Source organism: Acinonyx jubatus, chromosome A2, assembly GCF_027475565.1.
Source record: "Acinonyx jubatus isolate Ajub_Pintada_27869175 chromosome A2, VMU_Ajub_asm_v1.0, whole genome shotgun sequence".
NCBI classification, from domain to species: domain Eukaryota; kingdom Metazoa; phylum Chordata; class Mammalia; order Carnivora; family Felidae; genus Acinonyx; species Acinonyx jubatus.
In genome coordinates, this window is record NC_069383.1 from 121,485,950 (window position 1) to 121,507,556 (window position 21,607).

The 21,607-nt window shown below is 39.8% G+C and overlaps 1 protein-coding gene across 3 annotated transcripts; it reads right to left on the reverse strand.

Annotated features, from left to right (window-relative positions):
• Positions 1–73: 73 nt before the first annotated feature.
• Positions 74–20,459, reverse strand: TRNT1 (tRNA nucleotidyl transferase 1). 3 transcript variants are annotated; one of them, XM_015066062.3, is made up of 8 exons: positions 20,341–20,459; positions 19,094–19,268; positions 12,604–12,797; positions 8,672–8,810; positions 4,437–4,563; positions 2,202–2,395; positions 1,173–1,426; positions 74–1,000 (listed from the first exon to the last, which is right to left on the reverse strand). In XM_015066062.3, exons 2-8 carry the CDS (start codon positions 19,239–19,241, stop codon positions 746–748), a joined length of 1,311 nt encoding a protein of 436 aa, XP_014921548.1. In that variant the 5' UTR covers positions 19,242–19,268; positions 20,341–20,459; the 3' UTR covers positions 74–745. The 3 variants fall into 3 exon arrangements, with proteins under 3 accessions (XP_014921548.1, XP_014921547.1, XP_014921549.1); XM_015066061.3 differs by lacking the exon at positions 20,341–20,459 and adding an exon at positions 20,060–20,334; XM_015066063.3 differs by lacking the exon at positions 20,341–20,459 and adding an exon at positions 16,968–17,031 and having other exon boundaries at positions 19,094–19,234.
• Positions 20,460–21,607: the final 1,148 nt, after the last annotated feature.

The following is a 21,607-nucleotide window of genomic DNA, read 5'->3' on the forward strand; positions in this document are numbered from 1 at the left end:
ACACTGACCTTAATTTGTCAGTATGTAGAATATGTGTATGTGTAATGATATATACTGTCATATACCACACACATTTCTCTTCCAATTCCAAAGGGAATGTTTATTAAAATATAGGCTCAAGAGTAACTGTCAAGCCAATCTTTCTCAGGCCTAGCATGCATAAATTATGACAAAAGTATCAACTATGTACTAAAACAGCTTGCTAGAACCAAGTTTTGGGTGTACGAATGCCAGCCACCTGGGACACATCTGGTCTTCATTATTTTATATAGGCCATTTTGTCAACTACTGTGTTATCAACACACTTTTGTAAGCTTCACTTCTTACCTGGATTCCAGAACGATAAAATAATGCAGTTATTTCAATTACAAACATTAAGAAACACTTTTATCGAGTTACCACGTTTTAAGATCAATCAGTAACACGCTACACCAAAAAAAAAAAAAGAAGAAAGCCTAGACAGATTACAACAGGGGAAAACAACTATACTATTTGCAATAGGAACTACTCCAAAAGAATCACAGGGTTCAATGATATAAATCAAATTAAGAGGAGGTAGACTTCAGTTTACTGCCTGAAATATAATTAGATCTCACAAATTAAGACCTTTACTCATCTGAAGAGGTCCTCTACGCTGGCTTTTATTCTGCTATATATTCAAGTCTCTTAAATCTAAGAGGGAAGGGAAAAAAAACGAACAAACTAGTTTTACCAAAAATTTTCTGCTATTTAATATCAGCTCTCATCAATTTTCACTCTTCTTTATGTAACTTAGGAGTTCATCTTTATCCATTTGGTAACCGCTTTTTTTCCACTGTTCTCGTAACTGCTGCAACAGAGCCCCAATTTCTTTCCCCGAAGAAATGCCTACTTTTCTGATGTCATGGCCACTCACAGGAAATGGAGGAATGCACCATTGCTGCATTTGCTCAAGAAGACGATGCTCTCCTTGGTACTTCAGGAGTTCACACACACGGGTCGTTGCATCAGATTCCCTAGACTGAGTGCCAAAATCAAATACTTAGTTTCACCACACATTAGAATGCTAATCATCTTATCCTAAAAGGTAAATAACCAATGTGAAATTTTTCACTTAAAATAAATGAAATCCACAGAACACACTGGGTCTTAGTATTAATAAATTAGTTCTGACCAAGCCTGTATATACTTACATCTATAATGAAGTCTTGATAGGGTTTCAATGGTTCTGAACTATCTGCTGCTTTAACCAAATCTTTCCTGTTTTTAACTACAAATATACCAAGGTTTTTCTCTTCTTTTGAAATCTTCAACCTCAAATCCAATTTTGTGACATCATCCTGTACTTTGAATAATGAGGCCAAGACAGTCATTGGCTTTGGTGAAAAACCTTCAACATTTTTACTGACTTTGTTAAATTCTTCTAAACTTGCATTAGTAGGTAAGCCTGTAGGGACAAAAACAATTTTTCACCTATTTTTGTTTTTTACAGTGGATAAGTTTAATAAAACACACTAATCTCCTCAACCAATCACGGCTATAGTATACTAAATGTCCTGCCGCTAGAACTCACTGGTTCAGTGTGATGCTCCCATCTTACAGGTAAACCACTGATAAACTGTTGCTATTCTTTCCTATAATCCCCTCAAGACCTACAGTAAGGAGCCCTAAAACATTAATTTCCAGAGGCAGAGGCAGAGGCGGTGGTATCAGATGCACAAGTGACACTTACCACTGACTTCTCACCGAGCTACTGTCACACAACATCCACCCCCCACCCACCATTCAATAACTATTTGAAATACACCCAAGTTTCCTTAAGTATGCGGTAGCATATACCACTGTTCTTTCTGAACACTGTAACATTAATTTCCATATGTTACCCTTTAAGTGCCTCACATGTATTAATTCACTGAATGTCTCAGCCCTTCCTTTAGATAGATGCAACTATTTTCACACCCCTTTTTTAGATTCAACAACTAACCCAAATCACAAAGTTGATATGCGGCAAAGCATCAGTCAAACCCAGGTCTGATACCAGAGGCCACTGTGTCCTACTTCAGTGCTGTGCTGTCTTTCAGCTGTGTCCTCCTACCTGTGATCTCAGTTTATCCTACTTTAAAATACTCTTTCTCCTTTTGGAATTAGTCAAACATTCTTATGAAATGGTAAACCAGGTATCTCATTGTCAAAATCTCAAATATTTTATAACTTCTTCTCACCTATGTAAGGAGCCACATCAAGATCATAGATGAGGTTAATCAAGTGATTTACATGGTTACCAATAAGAATTTTTTTCAGTTCCACCCAAATTCTCTCCCCTGATATTCCAGCCAAGCCTTTTGCATTTTCTGCAATTGCTTCCAAAGTCTCAGGATCGTGGTCACCAGGCTTGTCTACAATTCTCCCATAAAACCTACAAAACAAAATTTTCAGACCATGTTACCCCTAGTTGGCATATCACTAGCAAAAATCTAGTTTTTCATTTTACTGGTACTATTCCATACGTCTACTACAAGACAACAGAATTAGGGGCCTTAGAAATCATCTGCTCAATTCTCTCTACCTTCTCTTTGTTCCCAGATAACAAAACTGAGATCCAATAAAATGTAAATAACGTTCTGTAATTAGCAAGAAGTAAAACCCTCTGCTCAGTCTGATTTGCAAATCACTGAGCCACTTAGAATGGCTATCAAATGTACTTCCTGGAACTGGTACCTATACTGGATGAATAAAATAGCATTCTTGGAAAGGCACCCAAACAACACCAGAATGCCATCAATGGAGCAGGGTACAAAGTATGCCTGTCTGTGCCCATCAATACTTTTTAAAAAAAATTTTTAATGCTTATTTTTTGAGAGAGAGTGTGTGTGAGTGAGGGAGGGACAGAGAGAGAGGGAGACACAGAATTTGAAGCAGGCTCCAGGCTCTCAGCTGTCAGCACAGGGCCCGATGAGATGCTCGAACCCATGAACCATGGGATCATGACCTGAGCCAAAGTCAAACGCTCAACTGACTGAGACACCCAGGAGCCCCTAGTACCCCTCAATACTTTTAATAAAGAGTTTCAAATAGGACACATCTAGTTGCAGACACAGGAGTGTATTTCTTGTAATCTCAGAAATAGAAGCCTTAAAGTATACCTGTATGAACACATCTTTAAAATTCATTTATAATGTACATTAAATGACAGTAACTATGGATGTCAGCCTGTGTTCTATTATTTGCAAAGACAGAGTCTGCAAATACTGAAATTTAAAGAACATTTACTAACAAAATATGTAGGCTCTGTTACAGAATACTCCAAATGTGATCCTAAGCAGTAAAAAATATTACTACACATAAACTAGCCACTTACAATAATTTTTTAAAAAAAATAGAACTATCCTACGACCCAGCAATTCCACTACTATTTATCCAAAGAACAGAGTGCTGTTTGAAGGGGCACATGTACCCCAGTGTTTATAGCAGTACTATCAACAATAGCCAAAGTATGGAAAGAGCCCAAATGTCCAAATGATGAATAAAGATGTGGTTTATATATACAATGGAGTATCACTTGGTGATCAAAAAGAATGAAGTCTTGCCATTTACAACATGGATGGAACTAGAGTGTATTATGCTAAGCAAAATAAGTCAGAGAAAAACAAGTATCATACGACTTCACTCATATGTGGAATTTAAGACACAAAACAGATGAACATAAGGGAAGGGAAGCAAAAATAATACAAAAACAGAGAGGGGGACAAACCATAAGAGACTTAAATACAGAACAAACAGGATTGCTGGAGGGATGGGGGGGGTGGGCTAAATTGGCAAGGTTGCATTAAGGAGGACACTTGTTGGGATGAGGAGTGGGTGTTATATGTAAGTGATGAATCACTAAATTCTATTTCTGAAATCCTTATTACACTATATGTTAACTAACCCAGATTTAAATATATAAAAAGTAAAATAAACATTAAAAAAAATGTGAAAAAGGTTAAAACCCAGACTTTAAAAATCATTTCTATCCACAAAACCACGCAAATGCATTTCATGCTTACTAAGTTCATCTGAGGGATTTCCCATGACCACCTCAAACTGTAACCCATGTGAAGGCAAAGATTTTGACCGGTTACTCCGTGTTCAAAGCACCCACCACAGTGGTTGGCCTGTGGTGAGCATTCAATTATCTGTGAAATGAATGATGAGTGCAGGAAATAAAAAGAACACTGGACACAAGAAAAATGATTTAAAGCTGAATTCTATAAAACCATCAAAGAATGCAGTAAATATCTTTGGGAAAGAAAATATGAAGCATCTAATCTCTCAAAGTAAGTCACATTTTACTAAATCTATCAGGGACAGACATTTGGGATGTCACCATTTTGTACACTCACCTGTGCGTTTCACATGATCAGAATTGTGCTCCAGGGTATTAAAAACTGTTACCATTATTTTAAAAAAATTCTTACCGGAAATATCTTAAAATTCGAAGATAATCTTCTTGTATCCTCTGTTTAGCATGTCCAACAAATCTAACTTTCTTATTTTTTAAATCTTCAAAACCACTGAAGTAGTCAAATAAGGTACCATCAAAACCTATTCATTAAAGAAGAGGGGAGAGATATCATCACTGTTAACAAGTAAGACCTAGAAAACAAGAAAGTCAGCTAAAAACTATTATAAACAGTAAAAATTAAGTGAAGAGTTACAAAGTTAAAATAGACATGAATAGCATTCATCCATATCCACTATCAAATAGAAGACATAATGGAATAAAAGGCTGTATTTATAACACCAACTAAAAAGATAATATCCAAGAATGAACTAAATAAGAAATACGCTAGTATGAATTGGGGTAGAGACACGAAACAAGCTGATTTTCAAGTAAATATGAGAGAATAAACAAGAATAGCCAAAATAATCTGCGGGAAAAAATAAAAAGCAAAAAAAAAAAATGGAAAAACTAAAATCATAAACCATAGGAAAAAACATTTATGATCCTGGAATGGGGAAAACCTTTAAAAATATACAGTTAACCCTTGACACAGGTTTGAACTACATGGGTCCATGTAGAGGATTTTTACAGTACTATAAATGATTTCTCTCTTATTTTCTTAACACTTTTCTCTACCTTGCTTTACTGTAAGAACGCAGTGTATGATACATAGACCATACAAAATTTGTTTTACTTGACTGTTTCTGTTATCAGTAAAGCTTCCTATCAATAGGCTATTAATAATTAAGTATGGGGACGGGGGAGTCAAAGTTAATATGCAGATTTTACACTGCATGGGGATTTACCAAGAAACTAAAATTAGATACACACACCCACAACACCAGAGCCTTAAGGAAATAATTCAACCACACAAAAATCAAAGGTGCCTTCATGGCAAAAACCACCATAATGAAAAGCATACTGAGAAAAATACTAAGTTAATAGAGTCAAATACCAAGTTTCCATAATATACAAAAAGCTTTTGTAAATAAATAAAAATACCACATATAAATAGAAGAAATCGGTAGAAATAAGCTAAGGAAATATTTTTAAAAACCTTAAAAAATGAAGATTTTGCAACCTTAAGTCATAAAAATTATAAATCTTTGAGGCAACATTTTTTCACATTTCTATCACGTGGCAAAAATCCAAGTCTGACTGCACTGTGAGCAAGGGTATGGTGAATCAGATCAGGAGACAACTCTGCAGCCTTTTAAGCTTTATGAATTCTGAACCATGTGAACCTAACACCCATTCAAAGAAATGTAACCAAAAAAAATCCCACTATAATATGTTCTTTCATATGTAAACAAAAAGAAAAAATTAACATAAGGCATATAAAACCTCAAGTAGTAGAGTGCCCAGTTCATTTCAGTTATCCTTGAACTTTTGCTAGTTTTAAAAATTAAAAATCTCCTGTCCTGGGCAATCAGACAGCTGGTCACTCTAGGGACTGAAAAAAACAGAGCAAAGACAGGTACCATTCAATCATCCAAATGGTGGTGGGGGGGTTGTCAGTGATCCTGAGAGATGCTTTACCTTATAAAGGCACTGCCTCTACCTCTGAAGAACAACTACTTGTCAATTTATTTCTGTTTGAACTTTAATGCTCTTTGATTATCCCAAATGCAATACTGGTAAGCTGAAGCATAACACTTCCCAAACTTGATTTATATAGCATTTTGATATATATAGAAATTTGAAAGGCTCAAAATTCAAAGAAATAACAGAAAATGGGAAAAAATATCTTTACAAAGTGGCAAATACATGAGGTCTATCGGTCTCTTAATGTAATTTCTCTTAATGAAGAGACGGCTCTCCCTGGTGAGCATGGAAATACTAAAGTCCTTTTCACTAAAGGAAAAATCAATGTTGGAGGCAAAAACAAAAAACAAAACAAAACAAAACAAAACACAGGATAAAACGAGCAAAGTGTGAGACACAAAGTAACCAGAAATGGCAAAACTAGGAATGCTTCACCCAGTAAGGCTTGAAAAAAACCTGGACAGAAAAAGTAAAAATTAGTGACAATACACACTGATAGGTGTGCACTTTGTTTTTTGCTCTGAATATCACTTTCAAAATATAATGCATAAAAGTAAGAAATAAAGCAGAGTTGCTAAGAATAATGTAGTGGTCAAGAACGTGACCTCCAGAGCCAGGACACTTAGGTTGGAATCCTAATTCTACAGTTTACCAGCTGCATGACTTTAAGAAAATTACTATAGGTTAAATAGCAGTATCTGCTCCATAGGGATGCTGGGAAGATTCAATTGCTGTGATGTGCTCAGAACCATGCCCAGCACATTACAAGGGCTCAGCAAATGGTAGAAAACAGTAGTACAGGGCACCTGGGTAGCTCCGTTGCTTAGGTGTCTGACTCTTGGTGTCGGCTCAAGTTATGCTCTCACATCTTATGAGTTCAAGCCCCGTGTCAGGCTCTGCGCTATGTGGATGGAGCCTGCCTGGGATTCTCCTCACTGTCTCTCAAAACAAACTTTAAAAAAAAAAAGAAAAAAGAAAGAAAAGAAAAAAGAAAGGAAACAGTAGTACCAGTAAGAACAGCTTTTACTTTTATAAAACAGTATACTGAAAAAGAATTATTAACCTCTCTTAGTCAGGTATGCTTAGGAGAAGCTAGCTACAGATTTCATACATTGCACTAGTTGCAGCAGTTTACCCTAAGTCAGAATGAGGTAAAAAAAAGGGGGGGGGGCCCTGGGTGGCTCAGTTGGTTAAGTGTCCGACCTCAGCCCAGGTCATGATCTTGGGAGTCCATGGGTTCGAGCCCCTAGTCGGGCCCTGTGCTGACAGCTCAGAGCCTGGAGCCTGCTTCAGATTCTGTCTCCATCTCTCTCTGCCCCTCCCCCACTCATACTCTGTCTCTCAAAAATAAATAAATGTTAAAAAAATCTTAAGAAAGAAGAAATGAACACCGGGAGTGTGATCACATAATGGAGGGACAACATGCCACCAACTGGACTGATAAATCATGTAGGCTGTGGAAACCCAAGGTCCAACCATGGTAGTCTGTGACCTGAGCTAAGTTACTTAACATCTCAGTCTGTTTCCTCATAAAATGGATTTTATCCTCAGTGAAGTTTTCCTGACAGTTAAATGAGATAAAGTGTATCAAGTGACTCAGAATCTAGCAGGTGCTCTAAAGACATCATCTTTAATGTAATTAGCAGGAGATCCCACCTACAACCCCCTTCTCCATCCCATGAAGCAAATACTATTACAGGTTTCCTCCACTATCTGAAAGTTCACTTTAGGCCACGCTGCCTTTACAAAAGACCTACTCTAAAAGCTGTTTTCACTACCTGAAAGAAATCTGGAAAAGGATTTTCATTTTGATGAAATAGTAATTGCTTCCTCACCTTACACCATTTCAACTTAAGAAAGGTGACACAGAATACTTTTGGATAGCGAGGAAACCTATACTTCATCCTTTCACTATTACTGCTGCCACAACCAGGTTATGAAAAGTGGATGCTTCACCTCTCTTTTCTAATCCAAAGTGTTAAACATAAAGGGCTTGCCTAAAACTTAAAGTACAAAAAATAATGCTTCAATTAAGCACTAACTTAATTCACCTACTAGGAGTCTCACTGGTTTCATTCACACAAAAATCAAGCTGAGATGATAAACAGGTTTTCTCTTGCATGAAACTCTGATTCAAGATGATTCCTAAAATGCAATGCCATGAAAGAATCTGATGTTGTGCCGAGGCACAGCAACAGAGAGGCTGCTGAAGTCATTTATCAGTCTGCACCCAGGCACCAGAAGAAGAAGAGCTAGGGTGGGAACCCACAAAAGATGTGCAGTGGAGAGTGACATGGGGACATGCATTTTTCTTACCTGAAATGTTAACCATTTTTAGATGCAATTAGTAAGTTAACACTGAATGTGTACATGTGCCAGTCACTGTTCTAAGGACTTAAAACTGTTAACTTCTTTAATCCTCACAACAGCCTTACAAAGGAAGCTAATATTAACATCCTCCTTTTATAGCTAGTGAGTCATGGAGTCAGAATTTGAACCTGGGACTTCTGGCTCCAGAATCATCTTTTAACCCATATGCTACACTGTTTCTTAGATGAAACTAATGCAACTTCCCAGGTTGGAGGACATTTCCAGAATGCAGATTCACTTTAAAAGGCAGCTTTCACAGACAGAATGGATTAAAACATGATCTCCAGATATTACCTAAAAACATAGAATTTATAGTGAGATCTCTGCGTTCAGCATCTTTCTGCCAATCAGTTGTGAATTCTACCTCAGCGTGTCTTCCATCAGTGACAACATCAATCCGCAGTGTAGTAATTTCAAAATTTTCTTCATGAAGCTGTAACGAAATTTTTTTTAGTTTTTAGAACACTGGATGAACTGAAAAAAAGGAGTTCTGACACATACATCTTTCTTGTCAAAATCACCTACTGCACATGTATCTTGAAATAGAAAGACAACCACAATATTCAAAGACAGAGCCAAAGAATATTTTTAAAAAATAAATGCATCTTAATTTGAAAAGATGAGTTTGGAACACCTGGGTGCCTCAGTCAGATAAGCGTCCAGCTCTTGATTTCGGTTCAGGTCGTGATCTCACGGTTTGTGAAATCAAGCCCCGAATTTAAGCTCTGCACTGACAGCAGAGAGCCTGCTTGGGATTCTCTTTCTCTGCCCTCCCCCTTCTCAAAAATAAGTAAATAAACTTAAAAAAAAAAAAAGGGGGGGGGAGTCTGATGTTTAAAAAAAGACAACTCTAACAAATGTGGCACAGGAGTGAGGAGGCCTTTAGAACAGTATATTCTAGTTCTTCCAATTTCAATTCAGGCTACTTTGAAATATTTTATAATAACTCTGGTTTGCAAAGAGCTGATTATCAATTTACAACATATATACCACTGAGCAAAGGATCGAAAGAGGAAAAAACACAAACCCTTAACACATCCTGCAACTCACTTACTGGTAATCAATGAAGTCGAAATAAAGTGCTACATATGTCACGGGAAGAAAGATTACCTCAGCTGGGAAAAGCTGAGTAGCTTCAAGAACGACTGACATGTGAGCTGAGCCCTGAAAACTAAGTAGGATCTGCACATGCACACGTAAGAATAACATTTCAAATCAAGAGAAAAGATGACCAAAGGCACAGTGGAGAGAAAGAGGGATATTATCTGCTCAAAAAAGTATAGCTGACAAAGAGCATGTTAGCACTGAGGGGTAGACAACAAAGGGTTTTACATGCCATGCAGGAATTTGGAATCTCTTCATTAAGAGCTGAAAACCACTACTGATCATTGGAAGTCTGTTCTGGAATTCCTCTCAATCTCATTTCTTTTCTAGAAACAAGTTAGCTCTAGAACTCAAGAATTTAAGGCACACGTTTTCTCTCAAGGCAAGTGGTAAGTAAAAGGTTTGAAATATGAAGACTGAGGCGCCTGGGTGGCTCAGCCGGTTAAGTGTCCAACTTCAGCTCAGGTCATGATCTCGCAGTTCATGGGTTTGAGCCCCGCGTCAGGCTGTGTGCTGACAGCTCAGAGTCTGAAGCCTGCTTCAGATTCTGTCTACCTCTCTACATACCCCACTTGTGCTCTCTCTCTCAAAAATAAATAAACATTAAAAAATTTTTTTAAAAAAGAAATATGAAGACTGTGTGAAAATCACTGTAAGAAACAGACCCCTGGAATGCCTACCTTACCCAGGCAAAGAACCAGAGATTACCTCATTAGAAAGGCTAACCTAAAAATGGTTACACCTTGGGACACCAGATACAGCGGGAGTGAAGCACCCCAATGAAAACAAGATTAAGTGGGGAAAAAAAAAAAAAGGAAATCAACATGACCTTTATTCCCTTTCCCCACTTGGTTTTTCAAAATGCTAATAACCAGATTTATTCTGGAATAAGGAATAGGCCTACTCATATGGACAGTGATGGTCCCACAACTGGCTGATGTTTCCCACACAAAACTAGAGTAAATCTCTGAAGTCACTTTACAAACACCAGAGGATCACACAAACGTAAGGAAAGAACCAAACCCACAGTTAAAGAAAGCCAACAGGAAAGACAGAAAAAGCTCAGAGGAAAGAGACATTATCCAAGTAACTATTAACTGGTATCCTAAAGGAAATAAGATACTGCATCTGAAACAAGAAAAGGAAGTTTTCAAAAGAAGAAAGACCTCTTGGGGTGCCTGGGTGACTCAGTTGGTTAAGCGTCCGACTTCGGCTCAGGTCATGATCTCATGGTTTGTGAGTTCAAGCCCTGCATCGGGCTCTGTGCTGACCGCTGGGAGTCTGGAGCCTGCTTCAGATTCTGTGTCTCCTTCTCTCTCTCTGCCCCTCCCCCACTTGTACTCTGCCTCTGTCTCTCAAAAATAAATAAATGTAAAAAAACAAAAAAACCTGGATGATCAAGCTAAGGCAATCTCATGGAAAGACAAAGATAAGAGAATATAAATTAGGAGACAAAGGTAAAGATAGAAGCTCAGACCCCGTGATCCAATATCCAACATCACAGGAGTTTCCAAACCTGAAGATACCGAACAAAAGGGATGAAATGAGGAGAGGAATACAAGAAGGCCCACTAAGTCCCCACACAATGAATGAAAAAACACATACAAACCAAGCACGGCATCTTGGAACTACAAACACCTGATAAAAAGATCAGGAAGGCTTCAGGGCAGGCAAAAAATCTGGTCTCAAACAGAAGAGAAATGTGAATGAGCTCAGACTTCCCAGTGGCAACGCAGGCAGGTGGAAAACAGTCTTTACAGTTCTGAGTGAAAATGACTGCCAGCCTCAAATTCTACAACCAGTAAAACTATCAGACCAGTGTGAAGGTAAAATAAAAAAATTTTCAGACATGTAAGGCTTTTCCAGGTTTCAAACTATTAAAATGAGAGCAAAAAATCAGAGCACCTGGGTGGTTCAGTTGGGTAAGCGTCCAACTTCAGCTGAGGTCATGATCTCAAGGTTAGTGAGTCTGAGCCCCACATCAGGCTCTGTGCTGACAGCTCAGAGCCTGGAGCCTGCTTCGGATTCCGTGTCTCCCTCTCTCTCTGCCCCTCCCCTGCTTTTTCTTTCTCTCTCTCTCTCTCTCTCTCTCTCTCTCTCTCATAAATAAACATTAAAAAAAAATTTTTTTAATGAGAGCAAAACCAAGAAAGAATATCACACAGGACTCAGGACCAAGGCAGTCTAGTAAGGAAGAGGCCGGGAAATTCCCAGAATCTGGTGCAGGGAAATCTCGAGATGAGGAATGAGGAGCCCGCCCAGAACATACAGATATGAGAGGAGAGAATGCACCAGGTGAGGTGGTTCAAAACAAGGAACTGAAACTTGATGGGTTTACTCTGGTTTACTCTACTAAGAATTTCACAGAGTAGAGGAATGAATCAGTGGCACACAGAAAGCTACGTAAAAGAAAAATGTTATTAACGCAGGGAAACCGAAATCACCCAAGAAAGGTAGTCACAATACACTTTACAATCCAGCAGTAAACCATAGTTTTAAATGTAAACACTGAATATGAATTCAACCAAAAATGGTGGTACATGTACACTGAGAAGACAAGGGAGAAGTGCCTGTGCTGCTGCTAAGAAAGCTGAGCTGCTCTCCTGTGCAGACATCAGCAGACAACATCTTACACCCAGGAAATTTGAAACAAAGACAAACACTGCAGCAAAGAAAGGTCTTTTTTAGAACCGTGGGGCTAATAGGTAAGTACCATAACAACTAGCTACGGCAGAGGAGGCTACAGCAAAGGAGGATGCAGGGTTTAAGAGGGAGATAGAAAATGACTTTTTTTTTTTTAATGTGTATTTATCTAGAGAGAGAGAAAGACAGAGAGCAGGGCAGAGGCAGAGAGAGGTAAAGAGAAATCCCTAGCAGGCTCTGCACCGTCAACACAGAGCCCGACGTGGGGCTCGAACCCACAAATTGCGAGATCATGACCTGAGCCGAAACCAAGATAGGATGCCAGACGCTTAACCCATTGAGCCGCCCAGGCACCCCAAGACTGACATATTTTTTTAGTTTTTTGTTACTTGATTTTTTTTAAAACCTAGAAAAAAACATATAAAAATTCTAAAAATTAAAGGAGAGGCAATGCAATTGCTGTCAAACCTTTCACTCACCCTGGCAGTAATTGTCCCATGCTTTTCCCCTTTGTTGTTTATCATGCGAATACCAGCAGACTGAAACATCTCCTTCATCTGAGCAGGGGTAGCAGTGGTAGCAAAATCCACATCTTGAGGCTTTACTCCACTTAATAAATCCCTCACTGCTCCTCCTGCTATTCTTAATTCATGATTTTCTTTCACAAATAAATCTGAGAGGAGAAAGAATATTTTTTACTTCAATGTATTTAAGAATTACATAAGTACAAAGTTTTTCCCATCTATTAGGAACAGCAGAGATTATTTAACTGAACCTTTTCAGATAAAAATTAGGAGAACAAGGCCCACAGAAATGAAGTGACTTACCTATAGTAGAATGCCTGTCACAACTGTGAGAACAGGGAACTTGCAGAAATTTTCTTGGCAGATTTGGAAGATAATTCCGAATTCCACAATACCCCCGATGTCACCGATACAGATTTGAATTACAACCAAAAAGTAAAGTGAATAACTGCTTTTTCTATTTCAGAACTGTGAGGTGTTCTTACACCTATTTCTCTTCGGGTACTGATGCTGAAACTGTATGTTCATGCATAAAACTATGGAACTGTCAAACAACATTAGTCTACCACACCAAGTATGATAATGTTACAACGAAGAATCCGCCAAGAAAAAAAGTGCACATGATGTTATATCTGCTCCTATCTGTGTTCTAGAAAAGCCATATGAACGCTGAAACTACTGTAAGGGCCTCAGTAGAGGAAACCCAGAGTGGACAAGACAAAGTCTACTATAATTACATAATGACTAAAGGACATCATATGGTACCTAGTGAGAATGACATCCAGGAAATGGCCATATATGACCCCCTAAGCCTTGGTTTTGACACGAGCTGGCCTGGCACCCACAACTGGGCCCCAGCGCTCTCCTGCTGAACATCATCTCAGAGAACATCCACGTCAGACAAGTCCACTCGGTGACCATGATGAATCAGTGAAGACAAGACAACTAGTAATCATGTCTGAACACAGAAGAGACACAAACACTGTCAGAGGCACCACCTTATGACAATTAATACATGGGACTGCTCCTCATTTACCCATCGGTTAACAGAGCAGAGTGCTGGGTTCTCGTCTCCTAGGTAAGAATCAAGACACACATCAGATTTATCCTTGCTGCCTGATACCACCTAACCCACAGCAAAGCCCCACTTCTTAACACCCACCCCAAAACACGATACAAGCACAAATCCTACAAGAAGTTCTTTCTAAAAACCTTTTGCGAGATACTCCAAGGTTCTCCTTGGTTGGTGTTCTCCCTCACTGCAGTAGCAACGCACCTGGTGTGTTCCTTGTGGTCTCTGGCTGGTGGGCACTCTCACCTATTTAGCACTGAGGGAAATCCATCAGAGTTGTGGCATTCCTAATCACAACCCGATACGTTAACCTCCATCCCTACCCCTCATCTGCTCTTGCTCCTCCTCTTCCTCTACCTATTCTTCCTAAACCTTCCAGCCCCACTCTCTGCAGACTATCTAAAACAGTCTGCTACAAAGCAACAAATGCTCCCACCCTCTGCCTCCTGGCCTTACCTTAAAAGCTCTCCCAGAGCTAAGTCCTTCCCAGGAGTATGTGTTCTTCTTTCACTCCATATTTATCAAGTCCCATCAACTGTCGCTATTAAGGGTTCCTTTGATATGGGGTTCATGGCCCCTAACTATGTTACTCCAGTTTTCATGAGATTTATAGAGGTCCAGGACCCAAAAAGTGAAGGACTGCCAAACTATTTCTGGACACTACCCTCATTTCTCCCTAGTTCACAGTCTCTTTATCTCCTTCCTGAACAAGAGGGCTACACCAGCCCCCTTAAATCCAGCTTCCACAGTCCAGACATAGGGCTCTAAATTATCAACGTGATTAAGCTATGCCATTGTTCCTCTGACTATTCCCAGTGCAAGATCCCTATTTCGTCAGTACATTACACAAGGGCCTCCGGACCCATTTCGGTCTCATCTCTCACTAATCTCTGCATCACACTTTACATTCACCAAACTCTCCTGGTAGTTTCCATCTAACTGCTCGTACGGGTCACTTCACCTAAACACCTTCCCCACTTACTGATCTAGCTGAGCAGCTGGCCGTGAAATGTCTTGGTGCGCAACCCACACCAAGAAAGGCATTTTGCATGGCAGTCACTTGTACTTAAAATGAAGTTTCACAAAATACATACCACACAATCTCATCTACTGTATCCTCTTTCCCTGTGTTTTAATGCTGGTCATGACCACTAAATCGATTTTATGGTTCACTAATGGGCACCACCCAGAGTGGGAAAAAACACTGATCTATCTCATCCTTATACTTACTCATCTTTTTCGATTCAGTTTAGTAAGCCTCTCCTGATGGCAGAGTTGACTGAATTTCTTCTAAGCTATCACAGTAACCTAGTTTTATGTGTACTAATTATACTAAAATTTCCTGTTCATTCTCAGGGTAGAAAACCTATCCTACTCATCTTTACACCAACATGGCTCACCAGAGAACTTAATTGTGATATCCTAGATTCAAAAAAATTAAAAAAAAAAAAACTAGAGTGGCCTCGTTGAAATGTGTATTGTTTACAGGTTTCTTCCTTCAAATGAACACAGTAAGAAACCATTTTGAAATCCAAAAAATGAGCAAGTTTTACTTTCATTTGAACCTACTTTAACAGGATGAAGAAGGTCAAGCCTGAATACAAGATAACCTCTGTTATAAGATTTTCATGCTGGCTCACTAAAATAAAATTTTAAGTTCAAAGTCACCTAATAAATTAACTGCATTATAGAAAGAGATCCAGAATTCAAAATAATCTAGTCATCATTTTGATTAGCCGTATGGAAATAGATAACTATCTCCAAAAAACTCACGATTCTAACATTATGATACAATTGAGAAAGGCATATAAGGGCATATGTATATGCTTGTGTGGAACAGTCATAAAAACTGTAAGAAACCAATGATTTTATACAGACCTAAGAGTAGGGATTATCAGGCTTAGACACTCCTTTTTCCCTCAATTACTGTTGTATTCAATCTTACAGAAATCCACATTCCAACAAATTTTATAAACTACATACTCAGTGAAATACCTAATGCAACTGAATTTAATTGTAAATTTAAGCCTAAGACTCAAGAAATGCATAATTTCATCATTCCAAAGCTATTAATTTGCTTCAACTGTCACATCTGATAATAAACGATTTTTAATTATGGCTAGCAATACAAAAGACCATGGGACATCATGTGTCAGAAAACTTCTATGTGTCTGTATTTTAATTTTATGTTAACTTTCAAAGTTTAAACTTCTGTGCTTTATGTTTTGAATTTTGAGTTTTGGAGGCTGGGGGTACAGAAAGTGAGTCAAAGTGTAAGACTATCCCATGGCATGACCACATACCACCAATATACAGAAGCTCCCAAACTTCAAGAGTGATCGGGTGTTCCTACTGTCCCAAATGTTACTTTGATGGTTTTATGACATCACATACCTAAGCAGTTAAAAGCTAACTGCTGAGTACTCATCCCCAGCATTGCTTATGGACTATAGCCAAGTGGCCACAGAAGCTCTGGCTTGTCCACCTACCACGTAATGTAGGCAAAAACCACTATGTTTGGAATTTCATTCTCATGTACAGAATGAAGAAAAAAATCTTATATGCCCCTAATATACCTCTACAGTGTTGTCCTCAAGCAAGAGGAAAAACAAATTACATGACATAAACTGACAAATAATAAAATCCTATATAGGGTACAGAAAATCTACTATCCTAGTTTCCCAAATTCTTACATACTGGAAACTAATTTCACATGTGGCAAAGAAGCTACTAAGATCTGAGAACTGATATGGTATTTAACTGCACAGTATCACCACACAATAGCCATCATTAGTGTGTGTGTTTGTGAGTGTTGTTTTCATGGAGAACATCTTATTTTATTTACCAGGACACCCAGGTCTTTAGAAAGTAGCAAAAAACAAAACCAATTATTTGATTTTCTAACTGACTGAGCTTTGCACTAAAAGATTCCATTCTTGCTACTTCCACTATAGCCTAAAAATGTCAAGTCTAGAAAATGTCCATGCTCCCATTTGCCAGTCTTTCAAGGACAAGACCCTGTCGATAAACTACCTGTATCTTTCCACCCTATTTAGTTTCTAAATCCTTAGGATTTCACCTCTTAAAGTGGAGACAATTCAACTCTTGAGGTGACAGTCAGTAAGCCAAATGAAATTGTTAAAATAAAAGACGCTCAAGAACTTATAGTAATCAATATCCAGAGTCTTGTTTCCAAAAGAAAAATGCAGAAGGACCTGAAACAGGCCACCAACAGTTAATTACCTACATCCAAGCATTTGGCACCTTTCTTCCAAGAGGCCTCTTGCAATTGAAGATGGGAAGATTAGGAGCTGGGAAAGGCATATAAAGAAAGAACAAGCTTGAATTCAACTCAGATTTGGAGCTTCTAAACTCGTGTTGCTCAAATAGAAGGCACATGTGGTTACTGAAGTGAGCACTTGAAATGTGGTGAATTAAGATGGTTAGTATGTGCTAACCATCAGATTTCAAAGACTTGTTACAAGAAGGATGTGAAATGTCTCCTTAATAATTTTTACACATATTTTATATTAAAATTATGGTATCTTAAGTAAAGTTGATAAAATGATATACTAAAATAATTTTCATTTTATTAATTAATTTATTTATTACATAATTTATTAATTTCACCCATTTCTTTTTACCTTTAATGTGGTTACTAGAAAACTTTACATCACACGTTGTGACTGATACTTCTATTGCACTGGGAGTTTCTAGCATTTTTCACTGTAATTAAAACTCACAGGCAAGTATCAGCTTTAGGCCCTCGACTTCAAGACCACGTGAAGAATCTATATGAATCAACAAGCTCTGGACCACTGACCTCTGACGTGTATCTAAAAAATCATCTATGTGACAGGCTCTGTGCTGACAGCTGGGAGCCTGGAGCCTGCTTGAGATTCTGTGTCTCCCTCTCTCTCTGCCCCTCCCCCATTCATGGTCTGTCACTGTCTCTCAAAACTAAATAAACGTTAAAAAAAAAAAAAAAATTAGGGGCGCCTGGGTGGCGCAGTCGGTTAAGCGTCCGACTTCAGCCAGGTCACGATCTCGCGGTCCGTGAGCTCGAGCCCCGCGTCAGGCTCTGGGCTGATGGCTCGGAGCCTGGAGCCTGTTTCCGATTCTGTGTCTCCCTCTCTCTCTGCCCCTCCCCTGTTCATGCTCTGTCTCTGTCCCAAAAATAAATAAACAAAAAAAACAAAAAAAACAAAAATAAAAGAAAAAAGGGGGGGTGCCTGGGTGGCTCAGTTGATTAAGCATTCAACTTCAGCTCTAATCATCTTACGGTTCATGGGTTCGAGCCCCACGATGGGCTCTCTGCTGACAGCTCAGAGCCTGGAGCCTCCTTCGGATTCTGTGTCTTCCTCTCTCTGCTTCTCCCCCATTCATACTCTCTCTCTCTCTCTCAAGAATAAATAAACGTTAAAAAAAATTTTTTTTTAAATCATCTAATTTCAAGAGTAAGAAAGTAGCTTTGGGAATAAACTGATACAAGGAATGAATATAATGCCATGGTTCCTCCACCTTTTATGCATCAGATTAATAGAGTGGAGCTTTCATAAAAATTTATAGATGCCCATCCTCCCCAGAGATTTCAGTTTAGTGGGTCAGGGTAGGATCCCAGCATTTGTAGATCTTAAAAGCTTCCCAAGTGAATGAATCTAATAGACAGCTAGGGTTGCAAACCACTGTATAAGTCATGCTCCTACATATATCTACCTTTGTGAATTTCTTATGGGCCACTAAAATACCACAGGTTTTGAAATACATCAGTGTGGCTGCTTCTGCAACAGCTGGGCTGATATTCCAAGGTAAGGAATGAGAAAACTGTGACAAGCAATGGAAGCTGCTGTATAATCAAGCACTTAGCTAAAGTCATTTCCCGTGCTCCTTCCAGGTAAGTTTTGCACATGCACAGAGGGGACTCCTATTTCCTTCTGCTTCCTCTGCCTAGGCAGGAAATGCAGCTTGGTGGTTACAAGCTGGGTTCTGAAAACAAGACTGCACAAGTTCAAAATTCAGCTCCCCAGTTATTATAAAAATGTTGGCACATTCCTAAGACTGTTTCCTCATCCACAAAACAAAATATATCTACGCATTAAGCTAGTAAGCCGAATCTTGTAATGTACGTGAAGTACTTAGCACAATATACAGAAAAGCCGTGCTTTGTAAATGAAGTCACTGCTGGACTCTTACATTTTGGCTACTTTTGGATTACCCACGGTAAACTTTTCTTTCGTTAGGTCAACAGCAAAACAAAAACAAAAACAAAAACAAAAACAAAACCAAACCCTCGGGTGTTGGCTAAAAAACTTTAACCCTATGCTCCTCCATTTACACAGGCTTCCAAAGCAAGAAAGCATCCTAATCTCTCACCTGTCAGACTCTTCAATCCTGCTGTGAACAGTGACTGGAATTCTGGAGACTGCAACTTCATTGTAAACAGATACTGCTTGAAAAGGCACAGCCTACTCCAACTACAGCTCAGTAGTGGCCTGCGCCAGGGATTCAGGCACCTCAGCATCTGGGGACAAAGTCACCAACTATACATCTAGGAGAGAAACATGCATGCACAATAATGAAATCTACAAGTCAAGGGAAACAAAGGGATCTACTGCAATTTTATTTAACTGAGAGACTCTCATCTCCTGTTCAGATGAAAAAACTGAAAAAAGTGACAATATGAGAGGCAGACACCTATACTAGATCTATGCTTGTAGCTGTCCACTTTTGTACTCCTGAAGCACTTACTGCTATACTCGCGTCCTCACATTTTACTGCTACAATACCCTCTGGAGAGGTGGGTTTCGGTTAAGGCTTGAGGGGAGCGGTCTGCTAAGCACAGATGGCTGCAGAAAATGTAACTCAAACACTTGCAGGAACACTTGGCCTCCTCCAAAACATGGGACAATCACTGATGTTTATCACTGTACTTCCCCACCTGCCCCTGAGATTTATGACCCAGGGATATTTCCTAGACACTAGAAAACATGTTTCCCCAAGACTTGTCTTTGCTTCCCACTTTTTCCTCATTCACCATTCCTTCCCATTATGCCAGCTCCTGAGTCCCACCCACACCCTGTTTTCCATGTAAAGTGGGCCTCTTTGAGGGACCAACAGGATTCCAATTGACCCCGAAAGAAACCACTGGAGAACCATTCTTTTCCTTGGGAAGCAGCTTTCAAAACGCGGCGTTGCCCACCAGGAGGAGCGAGTTCCGCTCATCCAGACCACGTGGGGAAGAAAAACAGTCTCCTTCCAACTCCGCCTCAAATCAGAAAAACGCGCTAAGGACCCTGGCCCTGAAGTGGTATGTGCCGTGTCCCACACCAGGTGCCGGACCGAAAAAGCTTAGTGAGACCCTCCGGGGCCCGGCCTCGAGGAAGGGAAAGTTCCCGGGGAAGCCCGGTGAATCAGCCTGCAGTCACTGGAACGTGGCAGGGACACGGCCGCACGACCTCCACGTTAGGCTCCGTTCCGCGGTGTAGAGGAGCCCTCTCACCACCTCAGGGTCGCCCCAGGTGACCCTGCGTGGGGGAAAGTCGGCCGCTGCAGTCGCCCAGCAGCCCTTCCTGGGGCGCGCGTCCGCACGCCTGCCGCACGCCCCCCGCGCGGCCACTTACCAGCCCCGCCGCAGCCTTCGTCGTCATCGCAGCTCACGCACTTCCGGACGGCGTGCGCCGTGACGCCTCCGCCGTGCGTCTGTCGGCGGCGAATGGGGAATCGCAGCAGGGTGTGGGCGGGGCCCAGCGGGCTCTCTCTCTGCCCCTCCGGCCTCCTTAAGGCGCCGCCTGTGGAAGCGCGCAGTTTTCCTGCGCCCCGGAAGGCCGCCGTCACCCGGGACGTGCTGCTGTTTGAGGGGCGAGGGTCTGTTACTTAACTTTGATCCCATCTCCCCACACCTTTCTCTTTCCCTGAGGTGGTCAGACGCCCATCTGCATTGCATGCCTGTGTGTCCTTGGACAAGTGTCACTGTCTTCTTTTGTAAAACGAGACTGTCAATAAAACCTGTTTTAGGTTGCCGGGCTTACATGTCATGTTACTCTCCAGCAAGGAGGAAATGCTCAGTTAGTATTACTATTCCTGCCTGAGACATTTCATCAGGACCTAAGCACAGGGTTCGAGACACACTTGTTCTAAATATAAGCCCTCTGGTCAAATGAAATGACTGGTCATGTTTTAATTTCCCACCTGGTTTATGTGAAGTCAGAAAGCTGTTGCAGGTGCAAAGTGAAGAACTTGGAATGGATTCTTTCTTGGGTTCTCTCTTGGATTTTCTCTTTTTTTCCAGGGCTGTAGAAGAGTAAATAAAGCGGCAAAGGAGTGGGAGTTTAAGTCCCAAATCCTTAAAAAAGGACATTTCCAAGAAATTTCCCAATTATGTTTAAAAATGAAACATATGATGCAGATTTTACTTAAGCATAGTCTTTCTAACATCACTTTAAATAACTTAATTTCCGTAGAAAAATTCATATGCCATGGTATTTCTGTGGTTTCCAATGATCAGACCTCTTCAGGGGTGTTAACTATCCCATTTTGAGAAGCACAGAACCAGTTTTCCAAGTTGCCATTCAAAGGCAAAGCATTGATTTATGCTCCTTAACATGGCAATAAATATATATATTCATATATCCTAACTAGGCTGAAGAAAAAAATACAGAGAATTTAGTGTGAAAGAGCATATCGCTATAGAAATGTAGACATTAACAGGATAATAGAAGAGATTATGGACAATTTTATGTCAACACATTTGACACTGGATGAAATGGACAAATTCTTTTAAGCATGCATCAAAAGTGAAACAGGATGAAATTTAACATCTAAATAGTCCTTTACTTTGAAAGAAATTGAAGTTTGTTCAACAAACTTCCCACAAAGATAATTCCAGGC

Excerpts from the sequence above, each read along its gene's own strand:
- TRNT1 (XM_015066062.3), bottom strand. The coding sequence starts at position 19,241 with ATGCTGAGGTGCCTGAATCCCTGGCGCAGGCCACTACTGAGCTGTAGT. Across the intron at positions 12,798-19,093 it reads AGGATTGAAGAGTCTGACAG|ATTTATTTGTGAAAGAAAAT; the intron begins GTGAGAGATTAG and ends TTCTCCTCTCAG. Across the intron at positions 8,811-12,603 it reads ATGGGACAATTACTGCCAGG|CTTCATGAAGAAAATTTTGA; the intron begins GTGAGTGAAAGG and ends ATTTCGTTACAG.